The sequence below is a fragment of the Oryzias latipes genome, chromosome 16 (genome assembly GCF_002234675.1).
Source record: "Oryzias latipes chromosome 16, ASM223467v1".
In the NCBI taxonomy this organism is placed as follows: Eukaryota; Metazoa; Chordata; class Actinopteri; order Beloniformes; family Adrianichthyidae; genus Oryzias; species Oryzias latipes.
This window is the reverse complement of record NC_019874.2, coordinates 14562859-14577341: the sequence shown is the minus strand read 5'-3', so window position 1 is coordinate 14577341 and position 14483 is coordinate 14562859. Positions and strand designations below refer to the sequence as shown.

At 38.6% G+C, this 14483-nt stretch overlaps 1 protein-coding gene across 1 annotated transcript; it reads left to right on the top strand.

The window, feature by feature from the left end:
* Positions 1–391: 391 nt before the first annotated feature.
* Positions 392–11973, top strand: scx (scleraxis bHLH transcription factor). The gene is made up of 3 exons (XM_004077782.4): positions 392–1356; positions 1499–1715; positions 11428–11973. Exons 1-3 carry the CDS (start codon positions 968–970, stop codon positions 11464–11466), a joined length of 645 nt encoding a protein of 214 aa, XP_004077830.1. The 5' UTR covers positions 392–967; the 3' UTR covers positions 11467–11973.
* The last annotated feature ends 2510 nt before the right edge of the window (positions 11974–14483 follow it).

Below are 14483 nucleotides of genomic sequence, written 5' to 3'. Positions count from 1 at the left end.
TGGCTCCATGACTGCACCACCCCCTGGGCTGCCGTCCTGCACAAATGCAGAGAGCATTTGTTTGTGAAAACAAACAAAAGAAAGCTACAAGGATACATTTGTTTGTTTATAGTTTAACTGTGTATTAACCCTTTCAGAAGACATATTTTTATCTTTTTTTTTTAACTGTGTTCATGTCGGCTGCATAGTGAGTTGCAGATGGCTCCTGGGTTGATGCAAGAATGATGGATTTCCCTTGGTACGCATCAGCATGAAGCCAAAACAAACTCCAGCCGATGGTTTGCCTCTTGCCTCCGGTCTTTCTGGTCTGCTTTTAGACAGCAGCCGAGGGACTCGCAGCTCAAAGGGAGGAGCCAAGCAGTCCCCTGGACCTCCCACTGGCTATAAGATCAGAGACAGACTGAAACACTCAGACTGCAGACACACGTGGAGCAAAGAGGCGGAAAAAAAGCAGCACGAGCAGGAGACCAATAGAAAGCAAGAGATCATGATGCTGTTGCAACAGAGCAGTTTTTGCTAGTTTGGCTTTCATAAATGACAAATATTAAAAAAACAAACTAGAAGGGTGAAGGTTTAATGTAGCAAAGTAAAGGCAAGTTTTGACTTTAAAATGCCACAATAAGATTTTTTTTAATTCAAAAGGAATAACTGCAAGAGACGGGGATCTTTTGGGATTTGAAGCTTTTTTTCTGTTCAAATCAACGAGAACCAGGAATCTCCATTTACCTGACAGCAGAACTGAGGTGGAGCTCTTTGACCTGCACTTTGGGACCATTTCACATATGCTTCATTGTTAGGAAAAGAAGAATAATCCCTGGGACCAGGTAAATCTCAGGTAGACCTGGTGAACAAAGTGGTGCACACTTTTAGCCAACCCCAGTCGCTGTCGAGCATCATTGTCTCCTACAGCTTGCACCTTGCCTTTGAGGCTTCTCCAGAGGACTCATTGAAATCCACAGCTCTAAAGATGACATACGCCATGCTACGCACAGCGCCTCCTGCAGGCCGCTTCCTATACGGCGACATCGCTCTCCTCTCCGAAGACGATGAGGAGAATGGCAGCGAAGGCTCTGGCTCTGAGGAGCGAACCACCAACTCCTCTGCGTTTCGCTTGTCTTCCTCGTCGTCCCCAACGTCCTTCCACATCAAGGTGAACAGAAAGAGAAAAATGTGTGTGGCTGGAGGGGGTGGAGGTCTGGGGGCCATGGTGGGGAGGCTGGGCACCCCTGGATCATCACCTCATGTGGAGGTCCGCCAGAGGACCGCCGCCAATGCCCGGGAGAGAGATCGCACCAATTCTGTGAACACAGCCTTCACAGCGCTGCGCACTCTCATCCCCACTGAGCCTGCAGACAGGTACTTTGACTGATGCACCTTTTTCACACTTACATCTCTTTAACTTCTGCCATTTTTGTCTGTCAAGGCAACAATTTCCCTGTTTCTGATGTTCCTGGTCTAAAAAGTTTTTTGTTGTTCCACACATTTCTGATGCTTTCAGGAAGTTGTCGAAGATCGAGACACTACGCTTGGCCAGCAGCTACATCAGCCATCTGGGAAACGTGTTGCTTCTGGGTGAAGGGCTTCATGATGGACAGCCTTGCCACGCGCCATCGCCCCCATTTTTCCATGTCAGCTCCTCCCCCACCCGAGGATCTGACCAATCAACTCAGCCCAAGCACATCTGCACCTTCTGCCTGAGCAACCAGAGGAGAATGGTGAGCAAAAAACAAATGAGTCTGACAAATGTTAGATAAACAGAAAATTAGGAAAGTTGGACATGAGATCATTAAAGCTCTTGTGACAAAATTTCATTATGAACTCAAAAAAGCTAGAAGCTATTAATACATTTTGTGCTATAGCTTTCAACTTAAGTGAATTGTGAAAATTTACAGAATTAAAAAAAAATAAAAGATTAAAAAGTTGGTCATCCCAGCTGCATGGAGATCTGGATGGGTTTAATGCTACCCCTTTTGCAAAAAGTGGTCTATTTAAGTGTATTACAAAGTATATGTTTTTTTATGTTTATAATTCCAATGAGATTTCACGTTTGACAAAAGGAAACAAAAAAAAAATACAAGAGTGACTGGCACTGGCAAACGACAAAACATGCAACTGACATTTGTATATGACAGTACCAATATAGTGCATCAATAGTAATACTGCAACTGTAAGTATGTTTCATTTATACTAAAAGTGTGGCCGTATAGTTGAAGTTTACTTTTCATCCACTATCTATGTATTGTAAATTTAAAATGTTCCAATTTAATCTATAGAAGTATTCAGTTAGGATACTTTGTACACTACACACATATATGATAGTTTATTTACCACACTTATCCTTAATAAAATAAACTTTACTGTACTACTATTGTGCTAAGGGCCAGCTGACCTGAGATCAGTGACAGTGCATGTAAAGTTTGGCTAATAGAGATTTTAAAACACCTATCAACAGTTTTTTCAGTCTTAGGGGTAAATTTTACTCAAAAGTAAAGGTTTCTAGGCGTAGTGACATTTCATGTAAAAAAGTTGAATTTTTTTAGGGAAGCATAAGAATAAAAAACCTTTTTTAATTTCTTAAAAAACATGATCTAAGATAAAATGTGCATGTTAGGGGTGTTTACGCCAGGAAAGAAATGACTGCAAGCTCATAATCCCTTTGTGGGTATGATATTCTGAGGGATTTGATATGAGTCAGAATGTGACAGCTTAAAAAATGTGTAAGATGGCCAGAAAGCTAAGATTTATATCATACACTAGTAACTGACTGAATCTGACCCTTTAATTTTGTAATTCCTCATTGCCTTCCTCATTTAGGTGACCTGCACTTTAGCGCAAACATAACTTGACTAAGTGTGAGCTGTCTGCTCACATTTGATTGATACGATCCAGGAAACTGATGTAATCAAGAACAATCTCGCATAAGAAAGTCATTGGTCTGATGAGAAATAACAGCGAGTGAAGAATTACCATCAGCTGAGTGAAAGCAAATATTTATGAGCCCGGCTCAGATTTTGACAAACACCGCAGAAGATGATAGAGAGCTGACTTCCTCTTATTTCTCCCTCTATAACCAAAGCTGCTGCCCATTTAGTAGGATTTATGGGTAGGGAGCTGACATCTGGCAGACTCCCCCGTTACCCCAGCAGTGTGTGAAAGCTAATACCCTCCTCCGTCCCTTTAGCTGAGGGATAACTTGACTCTCAGCGAGTCTCCTCTCCCCACCCTGTGTCTCCACAATGAACCTTTGCAAGTGAAAGCCTAGATGTCCTCAGTGTCTAAACCCAGACGTCCTCAGCTGAGAGATAATTAGCCTGAGACCTGTGTCATTCTCACCCTTCTGTCTTCTATTTTTCTTCTTCTGACTGTCTTCCCCAAGTCTTTCATATTTATCCACAACCCCCCCCCTCCCCCCTCTTCCCCAGCATCTCTTTCTTTTTACTCTTTTCCTGGTTAACTTGCAACCCCCACTGGCTTGGTGCAAATCGATCAGGCTAGTGAAGGTCAGAGCTGTCACGTGGGGCCATGTAATACTATCTACTGCTGTCAACCCATCTTTGCAGATGCATGACTGACCTGTAAATGCACGCTGTGCAGTAATGGTTCAAAAAAAAAAAAAAAACTCTTGTCAGACAATTCAAAAGCTTAGACTTTGACAAAGGCTTGTGTTTCTGGCTGACACACGGGTTTTCATTAGCAGGATGACTTGTGTCCCCTTTCTGACTTAAGATTTATGTGCACTATGCCAAGTATTCACCCACCAATAAGCCAATGAACAGTGTTGTTCAGGTTACTTCTAAATGCAATAAATCCCTTAACTCACCATGTTTCTTTGTCAAAATCAAAATGCAGTCCATGACTCCTGTGTTACAAGTAAGTTTTTTTCTCAACACTGGTATGCACCAAGCCACTTCAAAATTACCTTAAATTTGCATCTACATGAGAGCAAAAACACAAGTGATTTTTATTTCATACCTGGAAATTAATTCAGGCATCAAGGGGTTAATTACACCTGCAAAAGTAGAAGACAACATATGACGTGTATTTCACAATTATATTATGGGAGGCAGAATGGTTTAACTAAAATTATTGCGTATTTGATAAAGTGAAAGCACAATTGGAGGAAAAACCCCTCTGTCAGTTTATTCCATTAAATATTGGATATTTGTTTTTAAAAAATGAAAATCAGAAACCAAACTTAGAAACTGAGGGCAGTGTGCCTGCTATACAGAAAAAAAAAACTGCCAAAGAAAAGCAGGTGAAAATGCACCTGGCTTACACAAACACAACACAAACGACATCTGCTGTTTCTGTGCATTAAACCAGACAATAACACATGTTTTAAGCACACAAAAATGAAGCTAAAGTGTTTTGGTCGGTGAAGCAATCATATCAGTAATATCCATTCTAATAACAAAAAACTTTAAGTTTAATTAGAAAAGGTTTATGACTGCATTTTTTTTACCCGTCTGCACCATAGTTATGGTAGCAAGAATATGCAAATTAATCATGTCAAAATAAATATTTTGCTACTGTAGCAAACTGTTGTTGATTTTTATGTCCTTGGGTTATTTTGATAAATGTGCATCGCTCCAGCATCACCTAAATTCAGCTGTTATTTCTGTAAAAATGTGGAGTCTCAGAACAAAGTGGATGTTTCAACCTTTCAAAATGTTTTAGGGGTTGAATACCAGAGATCTGTGATTGGCAGCACCTGAGAGTGTTTTATTTTTATTGGAAGCTCTCCGCAGTGGGTTTGAGTGGGCTGAAGGGCAGAGTGAGTGCTGGTGATTACAGAGACGCAACGAGTGTGGAGGAAAATCACAGTCTATGTCCTGAGTTCTCTCTTTTGTATGTTTTTTATGGTCACTGAGGTTCATCACAGCTGTCAGGTCTGCTTAGACCAGCCGCCTCAGTTACACTCATTTCTAATGCAAGAGAAGGTGAGAGTGAGAAAAGAGTACAATCATTTCCTCTTATTATGTGTGACTGCAGTATAACTGTTGCAAAACAAACAGTCGTGGTACTAATGACCACTGTGCACAGGGCTAACTGTTGCATGTTCCATATTCAGAGGAACTGTGAGGTGAATACTGATGTGATTTCATTATCCGTGTGTCTTTAAGTTCAGGCTTCAGGGAGATTGAAATGGATATTATAAGTAATCATGCTTTTCTGTTTTTCATTGTCTTTATTTAGGAGTGGGCCGTCAGTGAAAGTGAATGTAAAACAGATTTTAAAACTTCTCATTGTTGCTTTTCTGTGGACTATTTCCTTGAGTTTAAACAAATTCTCTTGTCTTTTGACATCATTTCTGTTATTCAGTATTTTTAAAAAATGCATTTCTGGAAAAAATCTCTTTCAAAAATACAATACTTGTGTTTGTGTTGTTTACACACATAAATCTTTCTCCCAACAAACTCATTTCACACCATGATTAAGTAACGTGTCAATAAAATCCCATAAAAACCTGTTAAATAATTTTTCTTCCATTTTAAGATTGTAGATCAAACTGTTTTTGGATTGTTTTAGAGAATACGATTCAATAATGCCAGATTTTCAGAGAAATGTGCCCCTCAATCCTTGTTTGCTATGTGGCTCATTTGAGCACTTTTTGCTCACTTGACCTTTTTGCTCAAAGGTTTGAAAGCAGAGCTGCTCCAAATTGTTGAATTGGTGTTTATTCAGTGCATAACATTTTCAAATGTGCTAATGTGTCTACTTCAGGTTGCAGCAGTCTGCTGAGTTTTACAGCTTTTCCCAAGATGGTCACTTATTATTTTTTCAGGTCCGAAGAAGAAAACCCGATTTACTCAATGAAGAATAAAAATAAAGTGTTCTTTACAATATTTTTCATCTTTGGGAGGGTTTTCTCATATTTAGCTTTACAAGTTCAGTTTTTCCAATGTGACCATTTTCTGGAGAGTAGAAGTTTTGTGTCTGAAATAAAAAAAAGAATTAAACCATCAAAGCTAGATTTGAATGACAAAGCTGCAGTAAAAATGTTGTTTCTGTTAAATTGAATTCTTTTGTGAAAGAACACAGGCTTTTTTTCTATGGGATTATTATTATTTTTGTAGTTTCTTAAACTTTTAGAAGGTTGTCTATATTGACATCAACGATAAAACTGCTTCTAATAAATGTAAGCAGTTCTTTTTTATGTACTTGTTAAACTTTTTTATTAATAGTTTTTTTTTTTATTATTTGAGTAATTTTTCCAAATCTTCGCCCATTTGTGTAAACTTATGTGATAACACATGACATATGAATGAATGTCAACCATGACTACTAATGTAAAAAATGACAAATAAGAAATGTTTGCAAATTTTCTTCATTGAGAAGATTGTGAATGACAAATCCAATGGGGATATATTTGTGTCTTGTGTGTCTGTCCAAACACACAGACACAAACACACGCACAGACTGGGTTTCTGTGTCTGGAAGTCATTGGCAGAACAGAGCAGAGCAACAAATGAGCTAATTGTTCTGTAAATGATTTATCCTCTGCTGAGGCTGAACAGCCAGTGTTTAATTCAGCGACTGCTATTAGAAACACATTGACGCTGGGCTTTGATGGTCATGTTAAAGGGGCCTGGAAACCACTCTCTGTGAAACGCCCTCCTGCTTACACTTGCAGCCACACAAGTGACCCATACACACACATGCTGCCACGCACTTGTGCACAATCCACCACATAGAGCCTTTTATGAAAAACAGTATTTTGTGCATTTTCTTCTCATCTTTTTAACCAGACAGAAGTTCTTTGCTTCTAGCCACATACATTATGAAAAGTGCTGTCTTCAAGACTTTTTGAACTGATAGTGTGCAGAAAGAAGGTGAAGAGAAAGGGGACTTGTGGGAAAATCAAACTATTTCTCTTCCAGTCTGGAGAAGTTGGTTTGAGTTTTACTGAAGCGACGCTTTGCTTCCGTATGAAGACCAAATGGTCCGTGGGACAGAGCGCACAAAGGAGCACGCTAATGCGGTTTTTGATTTTTTTTTTATAGAAGCAGGGTTAAAGAACAATTTTTAAGACTAGTATATGAAAAGCAAATTATCCTTGGTGCCAAATTAAACTTAAGTTGATTTGAAGTTCCCAAGCTTCACCTCCTATTATTTTAAAATATACTGCTGGGATGCATTGAGGGTACCTTCTTTATGTGGGCAGTTTTAAAAAAAAAAGAAAACCTTCTCCCCCAAGTTAAGTGTAAGAGCCTGGTTTTGTGTATGACTGTGTGCAATTAAGCATTAACCTGTCTGTTTCGTTTCTGCACAGATGGAAGCTGTTAGGCCCTAATTTAAAACCAACAAAAGAAGCCGGGTCAGATAACTAACAAAATCTATTAGCAGAGCTATCAGTCTGTTGTCATATAGTCTTCAGGGAAAGAAGAGTGCTCACAAAGCAAATTAAAAAATAACTACAGACAACTGAGCCGGTCAGTGTGCAACCCAGTGAGGACAAAAGCAGCGGCTGAGTGTTTTAATTATACCGTTTCTCAAGCTGAATTTAATGGCCAAGGTGACTATCTTACCATCTCAAGTCAAAGGTAGCACTATGAAGTTTTATCAAAATCAAGAAAAGATTGTGTAGTTGTTACAGAGTATCTTTAAAATCCAACGTGGTTGGATGGTTGGAAAAAGAAAAATTAAAATAAAAGGTTTTTTTTTCCCCAGAAACAATCAAGATTGACGCCACATAACCACAAATGCGGAGCTGTTTCCAAGCTGCACACCAGCAGACTGGAGCTATTCAGTGTGTTGGGTAGTTCAGCATAAATGTTCAATGTGTTATTTTTTTTTAATTGAGGGTCATTTATGAGGCTAATTACAGCTTATATAAGCCGCTCCAGGGACCAACACAGACTTAAATATTTTTATTCAATAGGCTAAAGGATATGACCCTTTTTTATTTAATGGTTAAATACCAATCTCCTTATAAGATTGCAGACCAATGCCAAAGCGGAATTAATTTTTCCATCCAGTCAGTCCTGTTCGAATGCAGCCAGACTAAATTAGATATTTGTCTTCCACGGACCAGCTGAATGGAAACAGCTAAAACATAAAGTTTGCATAGACAAAAAGCTATAATAAAAGGTATTTGACAAGATGCTGGGTAAAAAGCGTTGATTTTTTTTTTAAATTTGCTGGTTAAACAATTATGTTCCAGGGTGGTGATATCTTATAAAATCAAAAATAAACATCAGCAGGTAATTGCATTAGTGTTGGACAAATCACTCCTTGGGGAGTTAGTGGTATGTCTGTGAGTGTGTGTTTGGAAAGAGAGCAGAGATGTCATTCGACTGTGACCTGTTAGTCTTTAAGAAGTTGTTTTGACTGCCAGGCCTGCCTCAGAGCTCCCCGTCCTCTCTGTTTCGACTAAACCAGTGAACCAGCCTCACCAGCAGCAGCTGTGCTTCACTGAAGTCACAAAGCGCTCGCACAGTGCTTCCAAGTGATTCCCTTGTAATTTCATGTAATTTGGGGAAATCATCGAATTGTAACGCATGAGCTTTAAGTGAAATTTTTCGTGTATCCCCTTTCTCAAACCTCCACTACTTTTCCCTTCACTGATAAATACCTTCAATTTTCCACAGCACTTTCCTACGAACCAAAGAGCACGGCTCCACTGCCGTCTTCCAGCTGTTGTTTTATTTTGTGTGTCTCCGTGTGTGTGTGTCCCAGGAAAAAAGAACAATAACAGCAATGCTGAAATGAGACAAAGTTTCCCATACTCTAGCAATTTCTTTCAGGAGAAAATAGGCTCTCTGGCCAAATTCCAAATTCCCCCGCTCGGCCTTGAACTTGCTTTTTTTGGGGTTCACATAATGGCATAGAGGCACATGAAGTAAGTTGATTTTAGATGGACTACCACTCTCAATCTTCATAGAGAGCTACTGTGAATGCGGTCTGGTAGATTTCCAATAGTTTTTTAGTCTCTGGAGGGGTCAAGGTTGTGAAACTGAGCTTTATCCTTAGTGCAGGACACAACAAAAAACAGTTTGATCTGCCTGTAAAATGGTCCTTTAATCAGCTGTTTGGCACTTCCTCACACTGCAAAAACGTAATATTAACAAAAGGAAAAAGACCCTTTATTTACCAGAAAAATTTTCTTTTTTTCTGTCTTGCAAGAAAAATAATCCTATCAAAAAAGTTTGCCAATATAGCAAAAGTTTGAAAAAGCACATCTTAAAATTATTTTTCTAAAAATGAAAATTCTTGGTTGGACCATTTTTTTGCCACATTGGCAGATTTTTTTTTTTGCTCATTTAAAAAACATCTGCCAATGGGGTAAGAATTTTTGACTCATTTTTAAGTGGCCTATTTTTGTAGTGCAGTCATGTTTTAATCTAATAGTGTTTTTGGTGTCCAAAAAGTGAAGCACACTTAAGATGTTGCTTCATAGGCTCTTGTTTGTACTCAGACATATGTAAGAAATAACAAGCAATAATTACAAGAAAACCTTTAGTTTGAAGACAGGACTTCTTATTAATATTTTTCCTTTTGGAGGTTTAAAACTTTCACATCCCTTTAAAGTTCATAAAGCCGTCACACTAGTATCCCCCTAAGAACAGTGCATTGCTGTTTACACTCAGGGATTCTGAACAGACAGAAACAAGTTTTGCAGTAACAGAGCATTGTATATTAGAGTTTCTATCACTGATAACTTCTTTTAAATCAATGTTTTTAATCTGTGCGCCACAATACCCTAGTGCGCTGTGACAGATGATCAGGTGTGCTTTGCAAAATTATTACATTTTATCCAATTAGTGTAAAAAAACTTTCACCATGGTCAGAATATCAGCTCTGTGTTCACCCAGAGGCCCAGATTTTACACAGACTAGTTAGGAAAATGAAAATCATAAATTACTCTTTTCTTTGTGTTCGTTTGATGCTTATCCAAGAGACGTTGATAACAATAAATGTATACTGCTGTTAATACACAATACCGTTTCTTTTTTTTTTACATTTTCAGTTAGTAGTGTGGGATTTTTATCAAATGTTTACCTTGGCCCAGAAATTGTTGTAAAACTTTGTTTTAAGGGATGATTTTTTTTCACCAAACCAAGGCATTCACTCTCATTTAGCACAAACTAAAAGACCTTTGCTTTAAATTCAAAAACGTTTGAAGCTTTACAGACTCATTTTCTCATGTCTTCGATAAAGTTTCACATTTTCTCCAAGGGAAAACCCCTCTGATTTTTGCAGGTTTCAGACATAAAGTGATAGATTGTCTTTTTGCCAAAACCTTCATTTTCCTTCTGTTTCCTGTATCTAGAATGCATAGGAATTCATAAAAACTATAAACTGATCCGAGTAGAGTCTCAATCTAAGCAAAACAGTGCTTGTTCCAGCTGAATAAAAGCAGTTCCTTTCTCCGTTTACTCACCTTCATCAGTGGGAGGATTGATTCCCGTCCAGATCCTATGATTTCACTCTCTTATTACTGCCCTATATCCTTCCAAACACCTACACACCTTTGCTGATGTCAGTCAAAAAGCCTTTCCAAAACACCTACACCTTGCACTCTGTCTGGGAGGAAATGTGTAACAGGTGTTGGGCTGATGAGAGGGGGGCCTGAGGTGGGGGCAGAGAGAAGTCAGGAGAGGACAGGGGCACAGCGAGGGGCGAGAACCCCACCTCAGGCGCCTCGAGTGCCAAAGGTAACAAAGTTATTGCCATGAAAAACAAACAAACATACTTTTTAATTTTTTTTTTTTCAAAAATACAATTCTAAAAGAGATCAAAATTCCACCTTATTGTTTTTAAGTTTAAATTTAAACTAACAAATTACTTTATACTTTGATTAGAAAACTGATTGGTTCTCCCAAATTATATTTGCCTTTATTGATTGACTGTTTGAGATTTTTAGGACTTAACTCAGTGTTGAAAACAAATATGGTTTATTTGTTCCTCAGCCCGTTTTGAGCCTTGTGATTTATCTTTGGAAGTTCTGTCCTCAATCAATCCATCGCATATCTCTCAAACCCTGGTTCATTAAAATGTCTTCACCATTGCTTTGAAAGCCAGCGTTGGAGGGTCTGGGCGGTGAGCACTAAGCAGGTCAGGCCAACGGGGAAAATGTGATGTTATTTTTCCTGGCCTGATAGAGAAGGGCTCCGAACCAGCCAGGAAATCGCAGCCTCTGGGTTCTGATACCACAGATAAATGGAGTGTGTCGTCACGGGCTGCTGTAAAAAATGTGAGCTCATGAGGCCCCTCCTCAGCCTCCAAGAAAAAAAAAAGGTGTCAACAAACTGAGCTTTCACAGCCAAGGACATTTATTCACAGTGTATAAATACACTGAGGACAGACGGGATTGTGTCAATGTCAGCATTAAGGCCAATACTTCCTGTTTAATTTTGTCCATTTTGTCGATAAATCGATTTCTATATGAATTTCTTGATAATATGTTGTTTTTCTCTTTTGCAGAACAAAGACAGAGACAGGAAAACTACCATCCGGAGCTAACAGCCACATTGACAGTCCCTCAGATGAAATCCTCATCTCTTTGACAGTGATTTTTTTTTTTATCACTGCAGCTGGAACACAAGCTCCTAATCCACTTGTAAGACTTTTGAAGGACTTTTTATAGCACTTCCAGGACCTGCCTTTTTCCATTGCTTTTTACAAAGAACTCAATAATACTTTCAGAGGGCTTTTACACAATTACCAATGACAATCAAGCACTTCTCCCTGTATTGCACAGTGACTTTTTACTCAGTGTTAACTGTTTTTGGCGCATGATCATACAAACCCCACAACTTTGCATTAATCAAAGGCTGTGTGTTATTATTGTGTAAACTGAAATATAAATGTATATTTATGTAACATAACATTATGTAATGAAATGATGTTATTTAACGGTTGTCTAACATTCTTGACAATGTTCATTTTTTATGAAGTTACAAACATTTGCTTCAACTTGGTTAAAAAAGAAACATTCAGCAGAATAAACAAATTTTTAAACGTGGAAAATAACTCAAAGGGATTAATAAAATGTAAAACTAAAAACAATTCATGCCCATGTTTTTTTTGTTTGTTTTTTGTTCATAGCTCTTCCTTAGGCCGTCTTTAGATTCAAATAATAAAACTTTAATGTTTCTATTTCTTAATAATGAGAGTGAGATGACGTTTCTTCAACTGCGCCCTCAATCAAGAAGAAGTACCACGTTTTGAGACAAACTAGAGTTTCTCACATGAATTATAATTTTACCGTAATCCCTGCCTGTTTTCTTTTGTTTTTCAAATTTATCGGCCTTCTTTCTCACCTCTGGGGAAACAAATATCCTCCGTCTGCTGTTTGTTGACCAGAAAGCAGAGCAAACTTAGACAAAGACGGTCAAATGGTGTGATGGACAAGACAGGTTCAAGGAGCGCAGGAAAAGCCGGGAGGGAATCGAAATTGAATTTACAGGTATGGCCTTTTGGACATCTGCCTCTGTCCCTTTGCTGTCTCTTCCTTACCTTTCCACATGCTTGTTCTTTCTTCTCTTCCTCTCAGTTCCCTGGAGTGCCACTGGCCAGAGTCTGGTTGGTGATGGCTTTCCAGTGTGTTCTTCCTCACACCACTTACTTTCTCTGCCTCGTCTGCCAGTCCCTGTATAAACTGATCCAGCCATCCACATGTCCAATGGCAATTCTTTTGCATGGGGGGGGGGGGGGGGGGGACGCTTTTATCTCTTTTAAATGTGTTAAAAGTTGGCTGAAATTGTCAACGGAAAAGAAAAATTATCATTTGCACATGTCACTCATAACTGTAGCTTTGAGGGAAAAAAACTTCCTTTAAGCTTTGTTAGAAAGATTTTGGTGCTTTTTTAAAAATAAAAATCGAATCAATTTAAATACTATCTCTACTATTTGACAAAAACCAGAAAAATTTTCTCTTATTTACATTTTACAGTTAAAATTCGTGTCAATGAGCCCTTCTTCTAAAGGGAACAAACAGCTTTTTAAATAATTTTCCTTAAACAACGCTAACAAGTTGCCTCTAAGACTGAGGTGCCAATTATGGAGATTTTTCCTACAGAGTGTAAACTGTCTGGTGAGCGAAAACCAACCAACAAAAATGACAAACACCACTCCGCACAGCATTTAAAGCTAATATAAAACCTAATTGACTCATTGTACGGGGGCTTCTAAACAAACAGTGTTGAACTGCAAATAGTGTTGAACACTTGCTGTCAGCCTTGGAGCATCTCTACTAGTTGTCTAGCTGAAGGAACTGCAGTCCAAACCTCACCCAGAGACTGTTGTCTCTGGAAAGTCTGGAAAATCACTCATGCCAAATACATAATGCAATTATGGCATTCTATGCTTGAAATGCTCATAAGCTCAAGTGCCAGAGCTGCTTTTCTCCCTTAAAAACTTAACACATAGAAGAGCAAAAAAGAAAAGTAAAGTAATTCCTGCTGTTCTCTCAATTCTGAGACACCAATAGTCCTGTGCATCTTGTTTAAAATTCCTTAGTCCCATTATGAGCCCATGAAAGACAGATAATCTTTCTACTTTTTAATATATGTATGTGTAAAAGATGCAATAGCTTTGAAGGAAGTTCTGTGTGTCTAGTGTTTCTTAATGACTTCTGGTCCAGTTAGTCGGAGAGTCTGATCTCTCTAGCAGGCCGTCTGTCTGAACACCAGAAAGGGGGGAGAAAGGAACTGGGTTCCTCCCACACAGACCAGATCAGGTTCCCCATACGCCTACACACACAATTTAGCACACACAGTTGACCATTTACACACTCCTGTGCCAATGAGCCTATGCACAAATAGATGAGTGTGCTTTATGAATGGACACGCACGCCTGCGTGTGCACACACTCGCACTAAAGCAAAGGATCTGTGATATAGCTTAGCTGTCTAATGATCTCTGTATTTCACATTGATAAAACAGATCAGCTGAGAGGGCAAATGCTGCTCCGTGTTGAAGTGGGAGCTTTTGGATCTGGGTGAACTGGAGGTTGCAGTATTCACTGTCTGTTTTTATGCATATAATAGTCTGTCAATAATGCTCTATTTGACAGTGTGCTTAAAAAGACTGACAGTGGAAAGAATGATAAAATCATCATCTCAGAACAAGAATAAAAATGCCAAAGTAGTGGCAGACTAAACTAAAAAAATAGAGTGTAAGCTTTTCTTCTGATTAAATAACCACAATACAATACTAATAATGTTTGGATTGAAATATTGCTCTTCATCTGACAACAGATCATCAATCCACCCATCGAAGCCATGTGAAACCATTTTAGACGATTTACTATGATGGCAGCATTTGTTGTATTGCTGGTTACCTTGTCATCTCTGGAAAATATATGAAAAAGAAACTAAAGTTCTAATTCATTAAACCAAAAACTGCTATTACATTCAAATTTGTCCACCACTCAGATGAGTTGCTAAATGCTGTGTGTAAAGTGATTAATACAGTAGAAGTATGTGCAGCTATAATATTTCTTTCAGGTCAGGTCTATCAGGTTACTTCAGTCTCGAC

Excerpts from the sequence above, each read along its gene's own strand:
- scx (XM_004077782.4), top strand. The coding sequence starts at position 968 with ATGACATACGCCATGCTACGCACAGCGCCTCCTGCAGGCCGCTTCCTA. Across the intron at positions 1,357-1,498 it reads CCCACTGAGCCTGCAGACAG|GAAGTTGTCGAAGATCGAGA; the intron begins GTACTTTGACTG and ends TGATGCTTTCAG. Across the intron at positions 1,716-11,427 it reads TGAGCAACCAGAGGAGAATG|AACAAAGACAGAGACAGGAA; the intron begins GTGAGCAAAAAA and ends TCTCTTTTGCAG.